At 55.0% G+C, this 26,338-nt stretch overlaps 1 protein-coding gene across 2 annotated transcripts; it reads left to right on the top strand.

Moving 5' to 3' along the window:
- Positions 1–708: 708 nt before the first annotated feature.
- IL17RA (interleukin 17 receptor A) lies at positions 709–23,182 on the top strand. 2 transcript variants are annotated; one of them, XM_045554643.1, is made up of 13 exons: positions 709–748; positions 10,054–10,078; positions 10,753–10,899; positions 11,722–11,834; positions 13,119–13,245; positions 14,765–14,812; positions 14,894–15,057; positions 15,769–15,852; positions 16,116–16,200; positions 16,697–16,708; positions 16,930–17,031; positions 18,892–18,933; positions 19,546–23,182. In XM_045554643.1, exons 6-13 carry the CDS (start codon positions 14,782–14,784, stop codon positions 20,997–20,999), a joined length of 1,974 nt encoding a protein of 657 aa, XP_045410599.1. In that variant the 5' UTR covers positions 709–748; positions 10,054–10,078; positions 10,753–10,899; positions 11,722–11,834; positions 13,119–13,245; positions 14,765–14,781; the 3' UTR covers positions 21,000–23,182. The 2 variants fall into 2 exon arrangements, with proteins under 2 accessions (XP_045410599.1, XP_045410598.1); XM_045554642.1 differs by lacking the exon at positions 709–748 and adding an exon at positions 819–1,176.
- Positions 23,183–26,338: the final 3,156 nt, after the last annotated feature.

Here is a 26,338-nt window from a genome sequence, read left to right as displayed (position 1 = left end):
GGAGGAGGACATTGAAGGTGGTACTAGGCAGTGGGGCCACCAGGTGCCATCTCAGAAGGCGCCTGCCACAGATATCCATTTTTACATAACGATTATGTCCACCACATCTATTTAAATTTAGGATTAAAATTTTAGATGTCATCTTAAAAATGTATGAGGGGTTTAGTAATACACAAGCAAAGATGCTTAAAGGCCAGCTTGATGCCTAACCCAGCGGGGCCCTGCCAGGCGGCCGGGCTCACAGCTGGTGGCCACGACCGGGCTGGGAGAACGCCCACCGCCCCACGCCGGGCGCTCCGGTCCGGACAGGTGGCAATACCGAGAAAAGCTCCGTAGTCTGGATTCCGCGGGTGTCAAAGGCCAGGAAATGCGGCGGGCAGAGGGCCCAGGAAGCGAGGCGGCGGCGGCCGAAGGCGAGCGCGAGAGCGGCGGGAACCCGGGCGGGCAGAGCACGCCTGGGGATGGAGAGGAGGTGACGAGGGCGGCCCACGTCCTAAGGGACGAGTCGTCGGAGCCGGAGACTAATTAGATGCCTTCGGCGGGCGACAGGCCCCCCGCACACGTGCAGTAAGCCTCTTGGGAAGGCGGCGCTCTAGGGCGGAGGGGACCCGGGCTCTCCAATCCTCCAGGCCCGGGAGCCCGGAGCGGAAACAAAGCGAGAGCCAGGGCCGAGCGGAGGGCGGGGACTAGGAGAACGGACTTCCTGGGTCCCGAGGTGCCGGCTCGACGTCAACAACCGAGAGGAGAGGTAAGAGAGTCCGAAGAGCAGCGAGGGCGCAGCGCGAGCGCGGCTGGCGGGGACGCGGGCCGAGGCGCGCCGGGCGGAGCGCGCACCTGGAACGCCCGGGCGGAGGCGGGCCCGAGGAGGACGGTCCCAGGCCCAACCCTCCCGCGGCCCGGCCCGCCCCTGCGCCGGCGCTGGAAGCCGGAAGCGGGCTGAGTAGAGCAGACCCCGCTTCGCCTCCGAAGGGCAATCCTCGGCGCTCCCTCGCTGCGCCCCGACGCCGGGCCGCGAGCCCTCGCGACAGCGCTGGGGCCATGCGGGCTCCGCGCCGCCAGCCACCGATCGTTCCGGGGCCCCCGCTGGGGCCGCTGCTCCTGCTCCTGAGCGCATTGGCCGCGGGCCACGCCTCCCTGAGGCTGCTGGACCACCCGGCGCCCGTCTGCTCCCAGCCGGTGAGACCCCGACGGCCGTGCAGTGGCAGCCGCCGCGGGGCCGAGCGCGGAAGGGGCGGGAGGCGCGGGACTTCGGAGGCAGGAAGTCTGCGCTGAGGTCGCGGGGGGCTCCGGGGCTGGGACACGAGATCGCGGCGCGCTGGGGAGGACGCTTGGCGCGGTGGGAGCGGCGGGTGGTCGCGGGAAGAGAGGGAGTTGGAGGGGAGAAGGTCGCGCGGCGCTTGTTGCACAACTTGGCCGGCCGTCGTGGGTTGCAGGCGGGAGCGACACCTCCGCCGGGCCGCAGAGCTAGGGGAAGGAGACCGCGGCGCGGGGACGGGGCCTCGGGAGGAGCCAGGACGGGGCCGGACCTGGCTCCACGCCGTGCGCTCGGCAAACCCCCTGCGCTGCCTGGCGGGCCACGGCCAACCTCGGGAGGCGGCCCTGTCCTCGGAGGCTTACCCTAGCCGGTGCCCTCGGTGCCGCCGGAAGAGGTCGCCAGCCCGTTGCGGCCGTGCGGGAGGTGCGGACCCCGACGGACGACCCCGCGGCGGGGGCGCAGGGGCTGCCGCCGTGAGACTGGGCGCGACCTTTCGGGAAAGGAGAGTGCGCCGAGGGTGGCCGCGGGCCGCCTCCCCAGAGGGGCGAAGCCGGGCGGATGGGCGGATGACTCTCAGGACACCGCCCTTCCCACGGCCACCAGCCGGCTCCGGGAACGCGCTGGCGCAGCCCGAGGACCGCGGGGTTGTAGCCCCCGCTGCGCCCTCGGGAAGTGACACACCCGCCTGTCATGTAGTAGCCTCGCAGTGAGACAGGCCATCTTAAGAGAGGAAAAAAAACAAAAACAAGTCACGGCGCCCCTCTCGACAGTTTCCTCTCTTCCCCCTCGGAGCGGTCCTGTCTTGCTGCCGCCCCCGTCCGCCCTAGGTGTGCTCAGTCTGAGGCGGAGAATGAGAAACACGGGGGGTTTCTCCGTATCTGATTTTGTTGAAAATTTGCCAAAAGAGGGTGGAGGGTAAGTGACTGTTTAGCAGAGGGGAAATGTTTTTAATGCGAATGATGTTGGGAGTGTTCTTGTGGCTTCCACTCTTGGGCAAAGCCGGGAGACACACGCTCAGCGGGTCCTTCTGCGGACTTTGTGTCACAGTGTTCTAACGCCGCGAGTCGGTGTTCTTTCGCGTGTTGGTGGCCATTTGTCAGGTGCCTGCCAAATACAAGGCGTTATCCTAGAAATACAAGGCGTTATCCTAGGAACTGAAACTATGAAGAAATACTCCTGGCCCCCTGATGTCCAGGGCCCTTAGTCACCTAGGAGGGGAGTAAGGCTTGAGGGCAGGGAGCTGTCTCGCAAGGCATCCTGTAGCAAGTGCTCTTTGCACAACTGGTGAGTGTCCGGAATTCCAGGGAAAAGAAAAATCACTTCCAGCTGGGTTGTCCTTCGTGGAAAATACATCTGGGCAGCCCTGAAGGATGGTGGGCGCCCCAAAGACAGAGGTTGGCAGAGCATTCCAGATGATGGAAAGGGTCCGAGCCAAGGTCCTTGGGTACGACAGGGCAAGGTGTGCAGCTGGAGTGGAGGGTCTGTGTAGCAGGAGAGTGAGAAAAGGTGCTAGAAAGGGAGATAGGGACTCCACTGTGGTATGGCATGGGAGTGGGCTTTGACTTCCATTGCACCGGGAAGCAACAGGAAGTCAAAAGCACAGCCTGGCTCCAGAGAGGGCTGGAGAGAGATGCTTGGGGCCAAATCTGTCAGCAATCTCCGGTTCTCTTCCTTCATCTCACTCCCTGCTAATACACCTGGCTTGCAGACAACTCATCTCCACGGACAAACAGCTCTGGGCTCCATCTCTGGGCTCCACTGACTAGTCCGTTTAAAAAGAAAGGAACCACACTCCTCCAATTTCTCTGGCTCCCTGGTGTTTTAGTGGATGCAACAGTGATCTAGTGAGGGAAAGCCACCAAGGTGGCTTCTGAGGACTCAGATTTGCATCCCAACTTCACCTCTTACAATTTCTGCAGCCTTGGGCAGTTGAGGCGGCCCGGGCCTGGGTTTTCTTACTTCCATGGTGACAGCACTGGGTGAGCCTTCTCTGATTGAGCCTGCACCGGAACATAAGTGTCTCCCGAGAGCCTGGTTGGATTTAGCCTTCACTGATTCTGTCCTAAGACAGGGAGGATCTGCATGCCTGTTCTGTTCCTGGCTCAGTGCTACAAGCAGCGGATGTGGGAGCTTGATAAATATATGTTGAATGAAAGAACACAAGAATTTATGAATTAAGGAAAGAATAGTTAGCTGTGCTTGGAAAGCAGTGATAAGCTGAGACCAGCCATAGCACTGGATCTGGCTGCCTTAGTTTGGCACCTAAAAACCCAGATGACTCTGATTTCCCCGCAGAAATCAATACATGGGTAATGGCATTTCCCTGGGTGGTCTCTTGGTTAGCCCCTCCCCATGCCTGGGCTTTCTTGCAGGTTTCCCCTGACTGCCCACCCGGAGGAATCCCCAAGAGGAAAGGCAGCAACAACTTGGAGTTGGTCAGTGTGAATGCTGACATTCAATTTATAGACAGGATATATGTTTCATTACAAATTCTTTTTTCCTGAGCACTTGCGGTTTTGACTTGTGGTGGTAGAGCAACTGTTTGGTTTAACCCTTTTATCTTCTGGTTGCTAGAAGCTGCTGTCAGCCATGCTACTCTTCCAGAGTATGCAAAGTTGTGATCTTTCTACCAGGCACCGTGCCAGTGGTTCACATACACACCTTCATCCCAAGGTCACAAGCTAGTGAGTGACCTCTGACCTGAGCTGAGGATCAGAGCAGGGCTGTGCTCTTTCTTTACCAGGCTTTGTCATTGAATGCACAGAACTGAATACAGTCTTTCATTTCTTCCTTCTTATCTTCACTATGGAGAGTGGCCTGCCTGTTGGAGGTGTCCCTTTTTTCATTTGGAGAGGCAGGATGGCAGCCATGATGAGCGTGGGTTCTGGAGCAAAACTGCTAGATTTGGGTGTTGGCTCCATGGGACTTGGGCCACTCAGCTGACCTCCTTGTGCCTCAGTGTGGCCAGTACAAATGGAATAAGGGTGCTTAGCTCTTAGGACTGTTGTCCAGATTAAATGAGGTGTGTGTATAAAGTGCTTAGTGTGATGCCTGCCACAAAAGAGCAGTTCAATAAACATTGGCTGCTGTCATTGTCATCTTCATTGTCATGAATCTCCTCCGATTTCTGCAAGGCACCTCACATAATGTGAGTCACAATCAGGTGGCTCCTAAATAATATTCTGATCCTGCTCTGCTGTTTTTAAGAATGGGCAGTTTGAAATAAATTAGGGATGACTGTTGGAGATGAAGTTGTTCAACAGAACAGGATGTATCTTAGTAATATCCAAAGAAGATCCTGAATGAACTTTTTTACATTATTAACAATTTTATGTTAATGTCTATTGTATATTAACATTAAATTATAAGGAAAAAATGTTCACTGTTCTTTCCCCGAAGCAAATTAATGTTTTCATTTGTTTATCTCACTTTTCAATTCTTTTATTTGTCTGGAGTTATCTCCTAGGTAAACTTCTATCTTTTAATTTATTCTCATCAAGTAACATTTAGTAATCCTCCTTTGAAAGTGGTACTAAGAAGTTTAAAACAAAGAACAAAAGATGCCTGCCCCACCCAACCCTGCCCCCAAAATTATAATTCCTTTAGTTATTTCTTCTGACATGTATCTACATATTTCTAAATGTGCTTATATTGTTAATCCTTGATCTGTCAATTTTAGATGTTATCTATTGACTGTAGACATTATCTGTTGACTTGTAATAGATGAAAATTGTATTACCTTCCCCCCACTACTTCTCCTCCCCATCTTCCAGTATAGGTATATCACAATTTTAGATAAATCAGTAGTCAGCAGCCAGACGTGGTGGCACATGCCTATAGTCCCAGCTACTTGGGAAGCTGAGGCAGGAGGATCACTTGAGCCCAGGAGTTCGAGGCTGCAATGAGCTATGATCATGTCACTGCACTCCAGCCTAGGTGACAGAGCAAGATTCCATCTCTAAAAAAACAAACTTAAATCAATATTCAGCATTTATATTATTATAATAAGTAATCTTCACTGCTAAGGCAAGTATGTGCACTTTGATTATACTTCTTTTCTGTTACAATTTCTTTCCTTCTCCCACCCCTGCCCCAGAGGTAATTGCTTTACTTCTTCATTTGCATAATTTCCCATCTAAATAGTCTTAGTTTTTTGTATTAGTCTTCTCATAACATTTTTTTCCCAGTTATCACATAGTCCATCAATTCCATTCCCCTTCCCCCTGGAGAACACCCTTCTGGAGCCCTGTGTTCTCCGTCTCCAACCTGGACTGACAACTCTCTAGACCTGTGATACAACTGTCATACCAGACATCCTGCCATGGTCAAATCTCCCAAGTCCCGTGTCTTGTGTCTTCCTCTGCAGGAGTTACTCCTTCAATTTGCTGGAGCATATCCTCCTGCAATTTCCTAAGAACGTATATGCGGGATAGATATAGATATATAATACATGACATATATATAATAGAGATTTTATATATGTGTGTGTGTGTGTGTGTGTGTGTGTATATATATTTGACGTCTTTTCATGTCTGAAAATCTCTTTATTCTACCCTTGTTCTTTTTTGGATAATTTGGCTGGGTATAAAAATTCTAGGTTAAAGATAATTTTCCCTCAGACTTTTGAAGGCATTGCTTTGTTGTCTTCTAGCAAACAGTACAGATGCTAAGAGAACCAGTGCCATTTTGTGTCCTGTCTCTTTGTGTGGCGCCTATTTTTTCTCTCTGGAAACTTTTAGTATCTTCTTTTTATTCCTGGTATTTCAGTAGTTTCGTGATGTTGGGCCTGGGTCTGGGTCTTTTGTTTTCATTTGTTGTACGGTTCATGTAGTGGACCTTTTTAATTTGGTAATATGTGTTCTTCAGTTCTAGAGGGTTTTTTTTTTCTTTTAAATAATTTCTTCCCTTCTTTAATCTCTGGAAATCCAGTTAATCATATTTTGTATTTCCTAAATTGACTCTGTAATATTAATGTTTTTTCTCCTATTTCTGTTTCTCAATTTTACAGCTCAACCCTTCTATTGAATTTTTTATTTTCGAGGTTGATTTTTATTCTGTGCTTGCTCATTTTTCCACAGTATCCTGTCCTAGCCTTATGGATTCAGTATCTTCTCATCTCTTTGGGGCTTTTATAATTTTATCTGTTTGTTTTAATTTTATTCTGTTCTCAACATTGTCTTATTATTGTCTTATTTCCTCCAGGAGCATGTTTAAAATTTTTGTTTTGATCTGTTTTTCATACAGAAAAGTCATCTCTAGTAGTTGGTACTTCTTGCCTGAGAATACTTCAAGAATAAAGTCCTAGGTGGGGTGCGGTGGCCCACACCTATAATCCTAGCACTTTGGGAGACTGAGGCAGGAGGATCGCTTGAGGTCAGTAGTTCGAGTCCAGCCTGAGCAAGAGCGAGACCCCATCTCTTCAAAATATGGAAAGAAAAATTAACCGGGTGTGATGGTGCTCACCTGTAGTCCCAGCTACTCGGGAGGCTGAAGCAGAGGGATCACTTGAGCCCGGGAGTTTGAGGCTGCAGTGAGTAATTATCACACCACTGCACTCTAGGTAGGATGACAGAGTGAGACCCTGTCTTAAAAAAATAAAAATAAAGTCCTAAAAATTGATTAAGTGCTCTATGTGATTGGAGTTTATCGAACATTGGACTTGACTGTATAGGAGGTCAGGCTAATGGTGAAGCTGGCCTGTTGCGTGACCCCTGGGCATGGAAATCTGGAGTTCTTTTCTCTGGGCCTGGCTGCCAGCATTCTGTGATCAGGGCAGGGAAAGACAGAAAAGTTCCCAGCATTCCGTATGTAGACCTTCCCTTACCCTCCCTCCCTGCCTTCAGACCTGGCTGGTGTAGGGTTCTGATGAGGCTTTGGCTTCTTTCTCGTTAGCAGCTCCCTTGTGCAGGGATGTAGGTTTCTCCACTCCTCCTTGCACTTTGATGTTTGTTTGTTTTTGCAGTTTTATAATTCTGACAATCAGCTCATTCTCATCCACACTGACTGTGTAGATTTTTAAAAGAGGTAACAGGTACATAGGTAACCAGAGTATAGAACTTGTTTGGTGACTCCTCATCTTCATTGTGTTTTCTGGACAACTGCTCCCAGACATAGTATGGGACAGTCCTTAATCCTTTGGCCCGGGCTGCTCCATTGAGCCTGGTGTCAGTGAGCACATCTGGAGTCCTTCGTGGCAAAGGTCGGGGTCTCTGAGTGCCCGAGGGGCTCGCTTCTGAAGCCCACTGCAAGGATGTGCTTGTGAATGCTGATGTCATATTTGCAGTTGCCACCTCATTGGTGGCAGAATGGCCCGTCTTCTCGCCAGCCTTCTTTGTGGGAGCCAGAGGGTACCTGCTGGGACTGAGGTGGAAAGGAAACCATGCTGACGTTTAAATATTTGTTCACATTTGTTGTCTGCTGAGGTTGCCTCTTTGTCCTTGAGAATTTATAAAAATTTTCCCTTTCCTATAATTTCATGTTGTTCAGAGAAAGGGAGAAGATAATATGTGTACACGGTCAACATGCTATGACCTGTAATGGAATTTTTTATTCTATATTTCACTTATATACATGGTTTTCTATTTTGTTTGAACCTGTTTTCTCGTATTTTCCCTCCCTCCATCTCCTCTGCTTCCACCCCTTTATTCCCAGTAACCAGCGTGTTAACACCTGGTATATATCTGTCCATATGTTCTATGCTCATACAATCACAAAACATATGTAAATATACTGGGAGGTTTTTTCATGACTTGTTTCCGTAGAAAATGGGATCATACTATAAAAAATTCTTTCCAACTTATTTTCCTCATTCATCAACACATCTTCACCACCGTTCCACATCAAAATATTCCATAGTAGATAGCAATCTGTTCAACCATTCCCAGTTTGGTGGACAATTAGATTTAAACTGGATCTGACTTTATTCAGCCATTCCCTATTGAACATTCGATGCAGCAAAAGAGGGGAAGCTCAATATTCCATGGTGACACACCAAGCTGTTTCCATCAGTCACAGGCAATGTTATTTTGAGTAGCTACCAGTGGATTATAGGGAGATACCCCGAATGCAGTGTCTGTTTGCCTTTTCTAGAAGAGCTCCCCGTGTCAGGGTGCAGGAACCAGTTTCTTGCCCTCTGTGCCCCAGTCCCAGGAGTTCCAAGTGGGAGGAGAAATGAGAAGTTCATGGGAGTTAATCTCCTCACCGTTCAGAAAATAGAGTGGCATTTATTAGAGTGAGCAGAGGCAGCTAGATCGATTTTGTTGCTGGGCACAACACATGAGGAGCTCCTCAGGGGTCTGCGAAGCTGGCCTGGACCCAGTAGGGGAGAATTAATCACCAGGAGCAGCAAGTTTGGACCCCAAGGGCGTATGAACTAGTGTCCCAGACAGGTAGGATGCAGATTCAGTGGCGTGCTCAGAGTCGACCCTGGAGCCAGCTCGAGGACGTGAGAGAGAGGGAGGTGGGTGCCAACCCCGACCTTGCTCACACGCAGATGCCAAATTCCCCTCTTGGCTTGAAGTCGTGTTTCTGGTCTGCCTCCACGGCTTTCTGCCCCCCGGACGTGCTTGCCCCTTTCGCCGGTTAGAGGACTGGCAACACGTGAGCCTGAGCGCTGTCCTCGGCCCTCCCTGCTGCGCTGCCAAGTCTGAACGTGTGGAGGTCACCGCTCACGGTAGTAACTTCCATGTATTGAGTGCTCACTGTGTGCCAAGCCTGGAAGGAGGGGAGCCCTAATTAAAGAGCAGCCATTACGTGCCAGACACCAGACACTGTCTCATTTTCCGGGTACTGAGATGGTTCTCCTGGCACTGCTGCCAACACAATTGCTCGTAACGATTCTCCTCGGGCTTCTGGCGAGCCGCCTAACAGTGCCAGGGACTGTGTTGTCGGACTAAATGCATTCCGTTGATTGTAAGTTTTTAAAACACAGATACATTAGAAGTAAAAGGTGAAAGCTCCCAGTCCGCATGCCACTGTCAGCACCAGCCCACGCGCTGCCCCGAATCTGGATTTATATTTGTGTCATCTACTTCTCAACAACGCTATGAAGTTGGTACTATGATTATTTTGATTTTACAGTGGAAGAAATTGAGGCTTGGTGAGGGGCCTCAAGCCCTGAGAGGGGTGTGTGTCCCAAAGTAGGTCAGCAAAACTTCAGCCCAACGATTGTATTTCCCTAATAATGTTTGTCATCGGGGCTCCCAGATGTGACCTTCCAGATCTCCTCTGCGTTAGAAAGTTAACATACATTGCCCAGGTGGGAGGCAAGGTGATACTGGTGCTTTGGTTTCCTCATCTATAAAATGGGGCTAAGGATAATACTTCGTCGTAAGTGTGTTGTGAGGATTAGTGAAATAATTTATAAAAATCGCCCAGAACGGGGTCCGGCACATTTTCCCTATGGAAGGATGGTAGGGACTCAGTGAATCTTCCATAACTGATCTGTAATAGGAGCTATAGTTTTTGTCCCCCCACCCCACCTCTTGCAGCGTTGTTGTCCAGACCAAAGATTGGAAACCTCAAGAGATTCAGGGCCCTTTCCCTAGGGCACCCAAGAGAACCTGCTCCGTGTCTTTTAAAGCTGTAAGGTTCCCGGCTCGTAAGAGTCGCTCATAAAATGCCAGTTCCACTTTGCCTTCTGCTACACCCACGTCTCATCCTGTTTGCCCTAGACTGGGCAGAATGGGAAAAGGCCCCCCACAAGCGAGAAGGGGGGCTGTGTAAGTTCATTCTTGACGATTGGTGTGTGAACTGAAGTTCCTTCCCAGCGGTAATTGCCACCTTCTTTTTTTCCCTAGGGGCTGAACTGCACAGTCAAGAACAGTAAGTCATGCTTCTTTGCTCTCCTTGTTGTCACCCCGTCAGTAAAATGACAGCCTCGTGCTGACATGTGACAGAGCCGTGCCGTGCCCCTCCAGGTCTGGGCTTGGGTTGTGAGCACAGCAGCAGGAGGGGCCCACAGTCTTGGCTGTGTGCACCTGTGCCTCCTCATGCAGAAGCTGGGAAATGAGAAACAACTGTCCTTTGGATTTTGAAAGTATTCTCTGGGTGCTCCCTCACGTGTCCGCAGTACAGTTTGACTGACCACAGCTTGCCACTGGAAAGCAAGAGACATCTGTGGTGTTGACTTTGTTTGTAATTCAAGGAGCGGTGCATATAGGTGCCTTTGCTAATTGGGGACTCCCAGTGTGTAAAAATAAAGCAACTCTTACACGCCCCCAGCCCTCCCGTGCCCCGTTTCCAACCACTGCTTCATCTCAAAACCAAGTCGGCATTTTGTCTTCTCTCCTGGAACCCCCTTCAGATGCAGGAGCTTTGCCGTGACCGCACCCGCGTGTTAGGAAAGAGGGAGCAGGGTGGTGACGCTGAGGACCCGGCTAACGGTCACGAGCTGGCAGGCCCTCAGCTGCTCACGGTCTGGTTCTCTGGACCCGCTGCTGGGGCATCTTAGGGCCTCAGCGGCAAGTCACTGACTGCTGCTGTTTCCTGGCTGCCAGGTACCTGCTTGGATGACAGCTGGATCCACCCTCGAAACCTGACCCCCTCATCCCCAAAAGACGTCCAAATCCAGCTGCACTTCACCCACACGCAGCATGGAGACCTGTTGCCTGTGGTTCACATCGAGTGGGTGCTGCAGACCGACGGTGAGTGGGCTGCCAGCAGGGTGCCAGGGGAGTCTCCCCACCGCCAGGAGAGGCCGCAGCCCAGACCCTCGGCCCCCCATTCAGGCTCAGAATTGGGCTCCCAGTCCTGTGCTCAGACGTGAGGGCCCAAATTGAGTGCTGGGAGAATCCATCGTTTCCTGAGTTAATACTTTTTCAGTGTTTTAGATATTAGCTCACAGCGATATCTCCTCCTCATACCATCCTTCATGAAAGGCCTTCCTTCAGTCTTAAAAGTTTTACCAGCCTGGAAAGAAAAAGGCCAAGTGGTTAATTTTATGACTGTAGCACCAAAAATTTACTCGAAAAGTGGTAACACATTTGCCAGCCTGCTTGTTCCCTTAATTTAGGGGCCAGCACTTTTTAAAACATTCCCATGCCTCTTCAGGGCTAGAAAGTTTGTACTACGGAATTGGGAAGATTGGGGCTGATGAAAGGTCTGTGAACAGGGCACGGGGAAGTTCTCCGTGAAAGTCCCAGGCCGCGTGCCCATCGCCGCCACCGCAGCCTCCCTGGGACGGTGGCGCTGGCTGTGTTCCGCCCTGCTGCCAGCACCCTCGCCGCAAACTGACAAGGGCTCTCGTGTAGCCCAGTGTGAAGCGTCACGTGTCCTTTCCCAGCTGGGAAGGAACTGTCTGCAGGCAGTGGGCTGAGGCCTAAGAGGGAGCTGAAAGGAACAGTGGAGAGTTAGGTAACACGGGGCAGATTTGGGAGACAGCAAGCGTCACAGAAGGGCAAGTGACAAGCCCCGCGGTGTGCCTCGGTGATCCCATCTCTGTCTCCTCTCCTCCCTCTGACCTCCAGCCAGCATCCTGTACCTCGAGGGTGCAGAGCTGTCGATCCTGCAGCTGAACACCAATGAACTTCTGTGCGTCAAGTTTGAGTTTCTGTCTAAACTGAGGCACCACCACAGGCGGGTAAGAATACAGCTCCCGAGTGGATCTCCTTCCTCTGATGACACCACTGCAGACTTCTTGTCCCCAGATTCAGACCCTGATTTACAGTGGTAGAGACCTGAAGGTGCTGGGAGAGTCCGAGGAACTCAAAACGCTGCCCCGGGGCGAAGGGCTAGGTCTGCTGCCGGCAGTGCTGGGGGCGACTTGCCTGGCACGCCCTCTGCTTCCTCCTCCCACTTTCCCCTGTCCCTCGTTCTTAAAGGCAGTTGAATTAGAAGACAGCTTCCACAGCCCCATCCCCGGCCCCTCTGTGTGTCCGTTGGGTTAGTCTGGGGCCTACCTCCTGGAAGAAAAGCCCGCCCGGCCAGAGGACGCCGTGGGCGGGGTGCAGCGGGTGGGTCCTGCCGAGGTCCCGCCTCGCCGGGCTGCTCAGGGCTGCCTCTTGGTCACAGCGTGTCAGCGTGGCCTGGGAGCTTGTCAGAAATGCACGTCCCCAGGCCTCCCCAGACATCCTGAGCCAGAAACTCAGAGCGTGGGGCCTAGCGTGTTGAACAGCCCTGCAGGTGATTCCGATGGAAGCTGTAGTCTGAAAACTACTGGCTTAGACCTGCAAATGGCCACTTTAAAACAAGTTAGATGGTCCACAAGCACAAGCAGCAAAGCAGAGCCCTCTCCAGTGGTGGGTCAGGACCCCACACCTGGCAGCTGTGTGGACGGTTGGAACCAGGTGCCTAGATCCGCTCAGAGGCAGAGGACGCCAGGCCCTCACCAGGGCAGTCAGGATAGGGGTCGGAGTCTACGTCGAGAATCCCCGCCACCCAGACAGGAACCCCGCACAAATGTGTTAGCTCTGCCACCAAGGTGCCTGCGGGCCCAGAGTGCGTGGGGGTCTGTCTCTAGCTTGCCCTCTGTACCTTTTTACTCCAGAACGTTCTGAAGAGATCCCTGGCTTTCCCATTTAAAAGGAGGAAGAATCACGTAACCAGTGGTTCTTAGCTGCCTCCTGTGTGCCAGGCCGCCCTGGCCCGGCTCCCTCACACACATCCTTCTGGAATTTGAGGGGGCCGATGGGGGGGGAGGATGCCTTCCAGTCCCCAAATTCTTTTGTGTTATGACACTATCTGCTGATGAGGCCAGATCCAGGTTTTTTTAAATAGGCAGAAAAGACCAGAGAAAACAAAGAACAAAGATAACTGGTGCCCCTGGTTTTAGGTTTGTTGTGGTTTTACTCTTGTTTTGAATGAATGTTTGGTAGCCGGTGGGCAAGAGAGGTGTATGTGTAACCTGTCCCTTCCCTCCTTTCAGTGGCGTTTCACCTTCAGCCACTTTGTGGTAGACCCTGACCAGGAGTACGAGGTGACCGTTCACCACCTGCCCAAGCCAATCCCTAATGGGGACCCTAATCACCAGTCCAGAAACCTCCTCGTGCCTGGTAAGAGCATCCTCCCAAGACAATCCCTTCCCCACTGGGCTCTGTGAGCAGAAAGCAGCAGGTGGCTGAGACACCAGCCTTCCTGCTCGGGGACACAGTGGCTGCCACTGCCAGCCCGTGACACCCACAGAACAGACAGATGCAGGGGACTGGTGTGCGGCTGCAGCTCTGCTCCCTGAAGGCAGAGCCCATTCTCTGTTGGCACAACAGTGTGTATTAACCCAAATCCCAGGAGTTTTATGGGAACCAGAGTCCCTCTCTCTGTCTAGAGAAGTGCCCTTTCTACCCAGAAAATACCAGGAAGACAAGCCACTCATAGAAGAGTCGCAGCCCCTGCTCTCAGCCTGTCCCAGCCTCCATCGCTTGTCCTTCTCTGTCTGTGCCACCTCCTGCCTGCATTCATCCAAGGCCCGTCCCACGGTGACACCACGCTCCCCACTGGTTCCCTGCCAGGCTTCTGTCAGGCGCCGTGTGGTGTGTGCCCTGCCCGCTCTCTGTCCTCCAGAGTCGTAGCCATTGCCTGCGCTTCTCACTGTTCAGAGGCGGCTGCGCCTGGAGCCCCAGCCTGCCTGAGGACGAGGTCTGGGTCTTCTAGCCATCTGTGTCATCTCCAGAACCTCGGGATGGCAGGTGGTCAGGAAGTGCTTGTTCAGGATGGTGACGCCCTTCGTCCCTGGAGCACCCTGCGCAGCGTGTGCACACACTGTTTACCCTGCTTTATTTTCTGCATGACGTACGCTACTCATTTGCTTTTATTGGTCTCTGCTATTGGAGTGTAATCTCCAGAGGACGGGACTTTGTGTGATTCACACTGTATCTTCAGTGCCTAGAACGGCACCTGGCACACAGTAGGTGCTCAGTAAGTGCTTGTTGAATGAGTAAATCTCCCCTGTCCTCCCCTCTGTTCCTAAAATAGACTGACTGTCCCTGCCCTTCCATGGTGATTCACACCTGTCATGTGTCTTCTGAAGCCAAAATACAAATACTGCAGTCAAGGCAGTTTGGAGGCGGACCAAGAAGGTGACTGGAGCAGTGGGCCTCAAGCTGTGGTCCCTGGGCCAGCAGCATCAGCAGGTGGCCTGGGTGCTTGTCAGAAGCAGACTCTGGCACCGCCCAGACCCGAGTCAGAAACCTGACGGTGGTCACCAGAAGTCTGAGGGTCCCTGCCCTGGGGCACCAGAGTGCTGCTCAGCCCGCCCAGGCAGCTCTGGAGAGAAGCAGCTGTAGGTGGCAAGAGAAGGGCCTGCAGGGGACCCAAGAATCTTCGGTCACCCAGAGCAGGCCCAGCAGGAGCACGCTGGAATCAGGAGTCCCCTGTGAGAGGACAGGCCCACCTGGCCAGCCCCCAGTCCTGGGGGCCTCTGGCCAGTGGCAGCTGTCCAGGCCTAGAGCTCTCTTTGAAGGGGCCCCCTTTGAATGGCTCCCAGAAGGAAAGAGATCCTGGTCCCCGGTGTGAGGAGTCTGGAAGAACAAACTTCCTAAAGTGAAGGCTTGACGATTGTTCTTTCTGGGTCGGCAGGCTGCGAGGACCCCAGGATGAAGGTCACCACGCCCTGTGTGAACTCAGGTGGGTGTGGCTGGCCGGGGAGGCTTGCCCTGGGTGCACACGCCCCTCCTCACGCCCCGCCTGTGTCTGTGCCCACGGCAGGCAGCCTGTGGGAGCCCAACGTCACTGTGGAGGCCTCGGAGGCCCACCAGCTGCGTGTGGGCTTCGCCCTGTGGCACGAGCCTGCCCGCTACCAGCTCCTGCTGAGCAGCTTCCCCCGCGCCGAGGACCACGTCTGCTTTGAGCACGTCCAGCACGTAGCTGCGGTAACGCTGCCACTCCCGGCCCCTCTCGCCCAGCTCAGGCCGCCCCTCCGAGGCCACGTCTCCTCTGCTGGTCCTGACAGGGCCGGGCAGCTCGGAGCTCGATGCCAGCTCCCCCAGCGGCGGCCATGAGCCACCTTGCCCTTTCCTTCCCTGTGGGCGCACAGTTGGCTCCGGAGGCGACCTTTCCTGCTGACCTCACAGTCAGTGCTGTAGCTGAGACGGGAGCCAACCCGTCCTGCCCGTGACTCGGTCCTTTCTGTCCTTCCCTCCCCCACACTCTCCCCTGTTCCCTTTTTGTTTTGCCCTGTTTATTCTACTTTATCCCAGAAAGGATTTGAGGGTTTAAAAAAAAAAAGAGAAATGTGGGAATTAAGACAAAGGAGAACTAAAGATAAGGAACTAAGACGAAGCCAGGTTAGTGGCGGAAACCTGCCGTGCTGGCCTGTGCGGCTGCTGGCTGTGAACACACGTGTGTGCCCTGATTCCCGGCGGCCGAAGCAAAGCGGGAACATCAGCTCCTAGATGTGCTCAGGAGTTAGCAACAAACCCGCCGCCTTGCAGAACTGGAGTTTTTTGCTGGAACGGAAACCTGAGGAGCACGTCTCCCTCTGGCCTTCCCAAGGAGCCCCTGGACCGCAGAGAGTCCGCGCAGCCTCCTGGTGCTGCCGCAGCAGGTTCCTAACCAGCAGCCTTCCCCATCCCTCTCTCCAGCCCAGACGCGAGGACTTCCAACAGCGATCCAACGTCACGCTCACTGTCCACAACTCCAACTGGTGCTGCCACCACCGCGTGCAGGTGGGTGAGTGGTGTGGGCAGGCGTGGGAGCGAGCGCCGCTGGGGATCCCTGCCAGGCGGGCGAGGAAAGAAGGGAGGGCAGCTCGTGGCCTCCCGCTCACCCCAGCACGAGGCAGGGGTCCTTCAACGCCCTCTTGCTAATGGGGGTCTGGCCTAACAACCACCCGGGGCCCGTTACTCTCAAATCACCTCTGCTGGCCAGAAAGCACGGGCTCTCGGCACCCTTGCAGCCCTCCCTTCTCCGCCCCTTCTCCGCCCCACAGATCCAGCCCTTCTTCAACAGCTGTCTCAACGACTGCCTCCGCCACTCCGTGACGGTTCCCTGCCCAGACGTCCCGGAGACTCTAGGTAGGAGGAAGGTGGCTCTCCTGGGCCATGGGGGGCGAGAGTGGCTGGAGGTCTGAGCTGAATCCTGACCTGGCTCGCGGGGACATGGGGTGGAGAGTCTGATGCAGCATGGAGGTCCTGCAGGGGATATTAAATGACTTGTCCAAGATCACACACCAAGGACGAGGCAGAGCCTCGACACTCAGCAGCTCACAGGCCAGCATCTCCTTCAGCAGCCACGTGCCCGCTTCGCGGGAGGCCACTGCTGCTCACCGGTCAGAGCACAGCAGATGTGACACTGGGCTGGAAGAGAACCCTGGCCTCCCAGAGGGGGAGAGGCGTCTCTTCTTACAGCAGCGGCTAGAGGTGGCTCGTGTAGATGGTTTCATTAAGTGTAGCCAGGATCTAAAGTGCCTGGAGTGGGGCCAGGGTTGTTAAGGCCCCCAGGGGTGTCAGCGGTGGCTTCCTGATGACGGCTAATAATTAAGAGTCTCGTTTCCCTTCTCTCTCACTGCAGACATGGCTGCAGGTAAGCCCGGATCTTCCCGCGGCGCTGCAGGTCCTCAGGGGACTTTCTGCAGGGGCCACATGAGAAGCCCCTGACTGAGCCAGGCAGACAAGGCCAGCCCAGAGGGGGCAAGCGGGTCGGCGTGTGGCCGCGCGGGCCAGAGAGGACAGAGCCCAGGGGCCGGGCAGCGCGGGCAGCAGAGCAGCCCCCGCCACGTCACTCTCACTGTTCTGCTCGCACAGAGTCCCCGCCCCTGTGGGTGTACGGCTTCGTCACTGGCGTCTCCCTCCTGCTGGTGGGCTCCGTCATCCTGTTCATCCTCTGCATGACCTGGCGGCTGTCCGGTAAGAGGCAGGTCCGGGCCACCCCCAGGCGCTCCCTTCCCCACCCCCACCCCCCACTCCAGCCTCCAGCTGGTCCTCTCTGGAAGCCTGTGCTCAGGGGCCTCTTCAGTGCTGGCCCTTCAGTCTCAGGTTACGTCACCTGCCTTCTGCCTTGCCTCGGCCTTAGTTATCGAGAACCTGGCGCCTGGGGCTGACCTGGGCCCGAGCACCAGCTCCACACTCGGCACCTGGGCAGTCGGCTTCCTCTCGTAAAATGGCGATGGAAAAGTAATGATACTCGCACTGTGAAGTATCTTAAGGATTAAGTGAAATAATGCCGTGAATTCTGAGCTTAGACCCTGGCACGTGATGTGTACCACTGTCTGTCAGCCACGGTTATGTTTGTTAAAATCAGCGTCTGGGAGGAGCCAGAGTGGAGTTGCCCTGCATCGGCAGTGGCAGCCAGGCAGGCGGAGCGGCCCCAGCGACCGTCTTGCAGCCCCAGTGCGCACGTCTGGCCAGGGAGAACAGGGAGGGACAGCGTGGTGTGACAGAGAAGGCCGGGCTCGGACCAGAAGCAGGGGAACGGATCCCTGCCCCCGTCACCAGCCTGCAGTCGCAGGCCGGTTGTGTAACAAGCCGTACATAGGTTTCGTTTTCCTTTCTGTGCAAGTGCAACCCCGACGCCTCCCTCCCGGCTGTGGTGAGGGGTGCTGGCCGAGGGGTGCTGGCCGGCAGGGATTGGTAAATCCAGCCCCTCCCTCCTGCGGCCTCTGCGGTGAGTGCCAAGCAGGGAGAACGTGGGCGAGGGCCCTGCCCTGCCCCTCCACGACCCTACACTGCCCCTTCAATCTTCTGGGAAGCTGTTTCCACACTCGCCAAGGCCTTTCAGGGTTCGGTCTTAATCTCTGGTAATTACCCTGCGGGAGAAAGAAGCCACCCGTCGCGAGCAGACCCCCCCCCCCCCGGGAGGCCCTTCCTCCAGAGCACCCTCCGGTAACCTCTCCGTGGAGGTTGGGGCTTTTGTTTCATTTCTGCTGTCGTGCGTCTGACCCTTCTGGGGTGTCCTTGCACGGGGTGCAGGGAAGGGGAAACCTCGCCAGTTATCTGACTGTCTTTTGACAGTTCTGGGAAAGGGTCCGAGACTGAGGAATGAAATTAAGGTTCTAAACCTCTTGCGTGGCCACCTGTGGATTTCGGCCGTCCCTGCTGCCACTGAGGAGTTAACTCCTGCACTGTTATCACATCTTGAGGGGAACAATTGCTTAAGTATGTGGGTTCCCCTTCCTTACCTCAGAAATACCGGGAGGAAATGTTGTAAGTGGGCTGGGTGGGGGCGGCTTCTGGAAAGGAGTGTGGTAAGATACTCCCCGAAGGGACACTTACGGGGAATGGTGTCCCCTCACGTGGCGTCTGCTGGGCTGGCCAAACTGGGGGGGGCAGGGAGACCAGGATGCTAATGCAGGACCAGGGTGCGGGCCCCCAGCTCCACTCTGGGGGTCCTAGCTGGGTCAGTGCTTCACAATAATAATTGTGACCCCAGCCGAGCTTGTACGACATGCCAGGCACGTCACATACCAGATCTCATTTAATACCCATTAAATTGAGATGAAACACAGACCCGCTTTATGGGGAAAGCAACTGAGTTTCTGAGGCGTTAGTGACCTTCTCCGATCACGCAGCTCACAGGGCAGACCCAGGCCCACGCCGCGCGACCACCCACGGCCCACAGCGGCCTGGGCGCGTGCAGCCACTGCTGGCTCGGGGCCTGCCCTTAATGTCGTGCTTTGTCAGGGCGGGCAGCACCCCCGCTGACACCCTGCGGCCGGTCCCCATTTCTCTTCCCAAAGAGCCATTGCAATGTATTTCTTTTCCTTTAAGGGTCTCATCATGAGAAATATGGTAATGACACCAAACACACGGGTAAGTATTTCCTGGATTGTGTGTGCGTGCGTGCGTGCATGTGTGTGTGTGTGTGTGTGTGTGTGTGTTGAAAGGTGTGGAGGGCTCCTGGGGTGAGTGAGTGGGTTGCCCTCTGCAGTCTGACTCCCGGGTCCCTTCAGGAGACCCCACGTTAGGACCCCCACTTTCCGTACCCGACTCAGGGCCTGCAGGGAGCCCAAATAGCAAGGCCTGGGTGCCATCGTTTTAAGCACTCAGACGAGGAAAGGAAGGTAAGAGCCATATTTTGTGAAAAGAGGTCCTCCCTGGAGCAGACGTTTCTATTCCACAGGCAGGCCTTTGTGCCTCTTTTCTTGTTTTGATTAAAGTGATTAAAGTCCAGGCTAAAGACTAGATAGGGCTGTGTGAGAGAGAGATTCTTTGTCTCACAAGGCACCAGACTGGGATTTTTTCGGGCAGCCAAAGCAAGGTGTAGCAGCAACATCTGGCTTGTTCCAAAGGCCTCGGTCATGTGCCTTGGTCTAGGAGCCAAGCTCAGTGTTCGGTCCAGGCCCCTCCCAGGCTGGCCAGCAGGGGACGCCACCCTCGGCTTGTGGCTGGAGGGTCAGCACACGTGTGCCCTTGTTTCCTTAGATGTCCTGCCTGCAGCTGACCTGACCCCCCCTGCCCTGAAGCCAAGGAAGGTCTGGATCGTCTACTCAGCCGACCACCCTCTCTATGTAGATGTCGTCCTAAAATTCGCCCAGTTCCTGCTCACCGTCTGTGGCACTGAAGTAGCCCTCGACCTGCTGGAGGAACAGGTCATCTCGGAGGTGGGGGTCATGACCTGGGTAGGCCGCCAGAAGCAGGAAATGGTGGAGAGCAGCTCCAAAATCATCGTCCTGTGCTCCCGAGGTACCCAGGCCAAGTGGCAGGCTATCCTTGGCTGGGAGGAGCCCGGCGTCCAGCTGCGGTGTGACCGCAGGAAGCCCGCTGGGGACCTGTTCACGGCGGCCATGAACATGATCCTGCCGGACTTCAGGAAGCCGGCCTGCTTCGGCACCTACATCATCTGCTACTTCAGCGGCATCAGCAGTGAGGACGACGTCCCTGACCTCTTCAACATCACTTCCAGGTACGCCCTCATGGACAGGTTCGAGGAGGTGTACTTCCGGATCCAGGACCTGGAGATGTTCGAGCCTGGCCGCATGCACCGCGTCGGGGAGCTCGCAGGCAAAAACTACCTGCACAGCCCCAGCGGCTGGCAGCTCAGGGAGGCCGTGGAGCGGTTCCGGGAGTGGCAGGCCCGGTACCCCGACTGGTTTGAGCACGAGAACCTGTGCTCAGCGGATGACCAGGACCTCCCGTCCCTGGATGAAGAGGTGTTTGAAGAGCCTCTGCTGCCGCCGGGAGCGGGCATCGTCAGGCAGAGGCCCGTGGTGCGGGAGCCTGCCTCCACGGACGGGCTGGCGGTGAGCGTGCTGCTCAGCGAGGAAGGAGGGGCAGTGTGGAAGCTGGAGCCTCAGCTGCCGCCAGAGGGGCAGCCCCTGCAGACCACGGTGCTCCCAGCTGAGAAGGTCCCTCCGGCTCAGGCCCCGAGCCCGGCCAGCCGGCTCGCTGTGCTAGAGGAAGGCGAGGCCCACCCGCTGCTGGGGGGCTGTGGCCCTCAGCAGAACAGTGTGCTCTTCCTGCCCGGGGACTCAGGGGGCCCGCCTGGCTGCGGCGCCCTGCTGGCGTCTCCCGAGCCTCTCCCGAGCGAGATGCGAGAGCAGCTGGAAGGCTTGATGCTCTCACTCCTCCAGCAAGACCCCTACACGCCCTGCGAGGAGGAGCAGCGGCAGTCAGTGCAGTCTGACCAGGGCTACATCTCGCGGAGCTCCCCACAGCCCCCCGACGGACCCAGGGAAATGGAGGAGGATGAAGAGGAGGGGGAGGAGGACGGGGAGGAGGAGGGCCTGGGGGAGTCGGCCAAGCTGCTCTCTCTGGAGGACCTGGAGAGCTTGAGGAGCCTGCAGCGACAACTGCTCTTCCAAGAGCTACAGAAGAATGCTGGCTGGGACAGGGTGGGGTCAGAGAGGCCAGCTGTGCCAGGGCAGGCCCCCTCCTAGGGGCTACCGGGTCCCCAGCGTCGAGAGGGGTTTGTGTGCATGTGGGTGTACATGTGTATGTGTTTGTGTGTACATGTCTGTGCATGTATGTGTGTGTGTGTGAAGCGTGTGCTTGCGATTGTAGACATGTTGACTCATCCCTAGGCACCCCCTAACTTTCCATTATGTGGCCATCTGATTGTCGTCCGTCCCCACAGGAACCCACAGCCTGTTTCCCGGAGCTAATGGCAGAGTGACCTCGAGTCTCTGTCATTTGCTTATTGATTCATTCAGCATTTATTTTGCACCTACTACGTGCTAGGCATTTGGGATTCAAAGATAAATTGCACAGGGCATGGCCCTGGCCCCAAGGAGCCTCACACCCAGTGAGAAGATACACAAGAAAGGCACCTGGCTGGGGGAGGTTCCTGGAGGAGGTGACGTCTGAGCTAGAGGAGAGGCGTGTTGCCTAGTCGCGGGGTCAGTGCTGGGGGGTGAGCGGGGCTGGAGCATCAGGTGGCTGGAGTGGAAGGTGGGGTGGAGGGTAGCCAGAGCTCAGCCTGTGGGCCAGGTGGGAGCTGGGACATCAGCCCTAAGGCCTGGGACTCCTTTCCTGTGATGGGCTGTGGCCCAGCAGGGGACACAGCTGGGGGCCAGACACACCCGGAGGGGACAGGGTAGAAATGTGCGAAGTGAAACCCAGCCGCATTCAGCAGGGAGACGAATGTGACATCCTGAGCTCGTGTTTTGGCAGTGAGTCAGCGGGAGAGCTGTGGCGAAGGGTCTGCAGCCCCCCTGAGCTCGGGAAGTGCTGGCGTCCAAGGACAGAGAGACAGAGGGATGACAGCTGCGGGGCCCACAGCGGGTGGGAGGGAGGGGAGGTCTGGGCAGACCCTTGCCGGGGGGGACAGTGTGCCGGTCTGTACTTCACGGTCTCACGTTTGAGGAGAGGCTCTGGGGCCCAGTGTTTGAAGAAATTGTTGCTGAAGTGCCTTCTTGGGGTACGCTGAAGGCTTCTGCCTGTTGAGGGGTCCTGAAGAGCACACTGCAGCCATCAGACCCCGGAACTGCGCGTCTCCGCTCCCGTGCTGCGCCCTGAGCTGCGCTCGCAGTCTTCCACAAGGAGAGGACAGGAATGCAGATGGGGCCGTGGTGTGTGTGCACGTACATACGTGTGCACAAAGGGGAGATTTCAGTAAAAGAAGGCATAACTGTTAACTCTGGTAAGAATTTCTAGTACTTATTTTGGGTCAGATACTACTGTAGATGAAGAAGTTCCTATTTGTTGAGTTCTTTCCTGCAGTGAGATTTTGCCTAGTGGCAGCAGGGCCACCAAGGCTCCACGTCCCAGATGGTGCGTGGCGCGTGCTCAGCCCGGCAGCAGCGAAGGACCAGGCAAAGGAGAAGAGGAACTGAGGCTTCCCAGCCACCAGCCTCGGGCCCCATCTCTCTTCAGTAATCCTGGAGGGGAGCGTCACTGGGTGTGGACACCTGCCAAGCTTTCTGTGACATTCCCCCAGCTTCCAATAAGCATTTACTCCGTGACCAGAGTGCAGAATACCATGGTCGACTCTTCCCTCGCTAGAGCCAAGGCTCTGCGTGGCAGCAAAGTGGACCCAAGCCACTGTGGTCCCGGTGCCCTGGAGCACTCCTTCACTTCGATCCCATTTCTCTCTCCTTGAATTCTAGCTCTGCTGGCCTTTGAGGCCATCCTAGTGAATGTCCCCTATTGGTGTTGTCCTCTGTGTCCCCTTTATCTCCAGGATGGCTGCTTTTTTTCCTAACAGCTTTATTGAGATACAATTCATATACCATTCAATTCATAATTGATCTGATCTGTACAATTCAATGACTTAGTGTAGTCACAAAGCTCAGCAACCAGCACAATTTTAGATCATTTTATTACCCCTGAAAGAAACCCAGCTCCCCTTTGTCACCACCCCAACCTTCCCTCTCCGTGCATTTGCCTCTTCTGGACACATCCTCTAGAAATGGAACCATAAACTTCTCCAGGGTTCTTGACCCTTCCTGAATGTCACCCCTGTTCCTCCTCACGGTGCCGCCGCCTCCCCTGGAGTCCTCAGGCTCAGGCTGGTCTCTGCTCACAGTCAGTGCTGGGAATTCTGTCAGCTGAATGTGTCTGCTGTCAGCCAAACGCCAAGAGCCTCAAGAGCAAGTATAAATAAAGCCAGACTTGACACGTATTTTTCGTTATTCTGAACCACGGCTAATAAAACCCTGTTGCACCGAGAAGCACCCCTCCAAGAACAGATGCCCTTGACACCATCACTCTGCCACCTCTAGCCCCCTCTCCTGGAAAGAGCGCAGCAGAGGTGGCCCCAGGGCAGGGAGCACCCAAGTCCACAAAACCTGCAGCAGAGCCTCTGCCCGTGCCCGGCAGCCACTGCAGCCACACACATGGCCGAACACCCACTCCCGCATGCAGTTCCATGACTTTTCCTGCCTACTGTCTTATTCCTAGATTTTTTTAGACAGGAGGAATAATTAGATGGTGATGTGGACATTGCTTGATATAGTGCTTTGGTTCAAAACCAGTTTCTCTTTCCTGCTTAGGAAGGTCCTCAGAGGTGGTCAGGTTCTAAAGAGGGTTTTATTCAGTTCCTGAAACACCCATTCAGCAGTTTGAGCTGAGATCTCTGAATGCAAGGTGGGATGGATTTACTTATTTCCTGCTTATCCTTGAAGCTTAAATACGGCGTCAGAGAGAAGATGCACTCAGCAATGCAGTGGGCGGTTTTGACACTACATGGCGCTGGGACTCTGCCCTCAATAAACAAAGGGCACGCCAGGCCCTGCTGTGCCCTAGCGCCTCCCGCCTCCCGAGAAGGCCTGTCGGTGGGGTGGGACAGGAGGAGCCCAGGAGGCTGCCATCCCAGCCTGGGCTCATGTCTCACAAGTCAGGTGTGTTGGGTGGGGGGTTCCCTGCAGAGAGGAGACAGCTTGGGATCCTGGCCCACAGTGACTTTAATTAATCACTGTCTAGATCTCTTGCTCATCTCTGAAGTGGCTGTGGCGGGAGTTTCTACCTCATGGGGTCCGGGGGGGAGTGGGTGACCTGTCCATAGAAGCACTGAGGTGGTGTCCTGCATCCACCTGGTGCCCAATTCCTGCCAGCCACCCTCCGGCTGCGTCCACTGGCTTCCCCGGATACACTGCTGCCTCTTGAAGTCCACAGGCTCCTGGGGTCTCTGCCTCTTAGCAAAGGGAAGCACCTGGCCTGATTCTGGGGCGGAGCAGCCTCCCCTGCTGCCGTGCCCTGCTCTGTCTGGTGTTTCCTGCCTCAGATCATAGGAGTGGTGTGTGCGCCAATACTTGGCATTTATTAGGAGCCCAATAAATGTGTTGACTGAGTGAATGTGCTCAGTGGAAAAACAGCAACAGTACGGATTCTATAGATTATACATTCTAGAATATAAAGTAGAGCAATTGCCCTCAAACCCACGGCATACGCTGTCTGTCAGTGTGCCCCTGCTTCCCACGCGTGGCCTTGCACATCACTCTGAAGTGGCATCCAGGTCCCTCTGTTTGCTTCAGCCTCTCCAAAGTGCTCCACACCCCATTGCCTCACCCAGATGCTGCCACTGGGTCCCCACACGCATCCTGTCCATTCAGGTGACTGAGACAGCCTCAGCCCGGTGAGCCAGTCCTGCCTGTTAGAGAAACATGGAGTCCTCTCTCATGGTGTGAAGAGTCTTGCCCAACCCCGTCACCTAGAGTCCACAGGGAGTAGCCCCTTGGGCCATTAATACCTCTGTACGATTGTACAATACCTTGCATTAACATGATGATTAATACCTCTGTATGATGGTGCCATGCCTTGCATTAACATGATGATCAATACCTCTGATGGCACAGTGCCTTGCATGGTAGAGGACGGGGATACACAGCGCCATGAGGGGAGAGGTTGCGGTGGGGGTGCAGCCCGCCGGCCCTGACATTCACCTGCACCCTGACGCGGGCGTCCCACTGGCCGGCTCCGCTCGCCTCTTCGCTGGGACGCTCGGGAACTGAGCGCAGCCCTGGCCGGTACCCGGCGCTGTCGGAGCTTCCCTGGAGGTGCGGCTGTGCCGTGCAGAAGCCTGAGGCTGTTGCCCAGCGGACTCTGGAGGCAGCCAGGCCAGGGTCCGACCGAGTTCCCTTCCTGACTACGGCGCGGCGTTGGCGACCTGCCTCATCTTCCTGGGCCTCAGGGACGTGGAGACAAGATGCCCTGGGGGTGCCGGGGAGGAGGGCGCGGGCCTGTGCACGTGGACGCCTGACCGTCTGCCGCACCTGTGTGCTGTGTTCGTGCTCTTCCTCCGGCCCGACGCAGCCCTGTGCTGGGCGGTGTCGCCGAGCAGGATCACGTCGCCCCTAAGCCCCCGCTCCGCCCCTTACAAAGCGCCTTCTGATCTGTCCAGCGAACCAGAGTCCGCGAGCGCCGGCGCGCCTGCCTGGAAGACATTTGTGAGTGCTTACAACATGCTCGGTCAGATTAATCATCTTATTGTACGTCAGATTTAGAGAGAAATGCAGACACGGTCTTCTGTTGTTCTGTAATGATTTTGTGTGTAAATTTTGTCCACTGTACAGTTGTAAATGTCTTGGGGAAAAGGACCATTTTGCATATGTTGCCTCATCTAATTCTTACCGCAGCCCAGTGAGGTAGGTAAGGCTGCTCCTGTCCCACAAAGGATGGCAAAGTCCTGGGAGGCTGGGTGACGGCTAGTAGGAGGCAGAGCAGGCCCCGGCTCCCGGCCCTTCGGCTGTGACCCACCTCCCTTGTTCCCCTGGGCCAAACCCCCGTGTGGCCTTTGGAGTAGCCAAGAGCATCAAACTGTATGGTGACAACACAAAGTGGTTTCAGTAGTACCAGCTGCCTCTGTGCTAAAAAAATACTATACTGTGATTCTGGTGCAGACCCAATGTTCCGCCTTAGACTTAACAGTACCCTTCATGTTAAGACAAAATCCATGGACTCGTTACTCTCATACGTAAGAACTCGTGCTCTGGCTGGGGCAGGAGCAATAGGGGAGGGCAGAGTGTTTAGAAATTGGTTTCTCAAGGCTTTCCCTTTTTGTAAGCTATTCTTAGAAAGAAGTGGGAGGCTGGGTGTGGTGACACGCACCTGTTGTCCCAGCTACTCAGGAGGCTGAGGCAGGAGGATCTCTTAAACCCAGGAGTTTGAGGCTGCAGTGAGCTATGATTACACCACTACACTCTAACCTGGGCACCAGAGAGAGACCCTGGAGAGAGAGAAGGAGAGAAAGAAATGCGAGAGGAGGCTCAGGGTGACTGGGAAAGTCACTGTCAGGCTGAGTCCATCTGAGCTGGCTGTGCTGACAGAAAACCCGGCTGGA

The sequence above is a fragment of the Lemur catta genome, chromosome 6 (genome assembly GCF_020740605.2).
Source record: "Lemur catta isolate mLemCat1 chromosome 6, mLemCat1.pri, whole genome shotgun sequence".
Lineage (NCBI taxonomy): Eukaryota > Metazoa > Chordata > Mammalia > Primates > Lemuridae > Lemur > Lemur catta.
Note: the sequence above shows the minus strand (reverse complement) of the source record. Positions and strands in the feature narration are given on the sequence as shown.

What these genes read in the sequence shown, in the direction of transcription:
- IL17RA (XM_045554642.1), top strand. Translation starts at nt 1,039, where the DNA reads ATGCGGGCTCCGCGCCGCCAGCCACCGATCGTTCCGGGGCCCCCGCTG. An exon ending in CAGAAACCTCCTCGTGCCTG is followed by an intron (nt 13,246 to 14,764) that starts GTAAGAGCATCC and finishes CTGGGTCGGCAG; the next exon opens with GCTGCGAGGACCCCAGGATG. An exon ending in GCTGCCACCACCGCGTGCAG is followed by an intron (nt 15,853 to 16,115) that starts GTGGGTGAGTGG and finishes TCCGCCCCACAG; the next exon opens with ATCCAGCCCTTCTTCAACAG.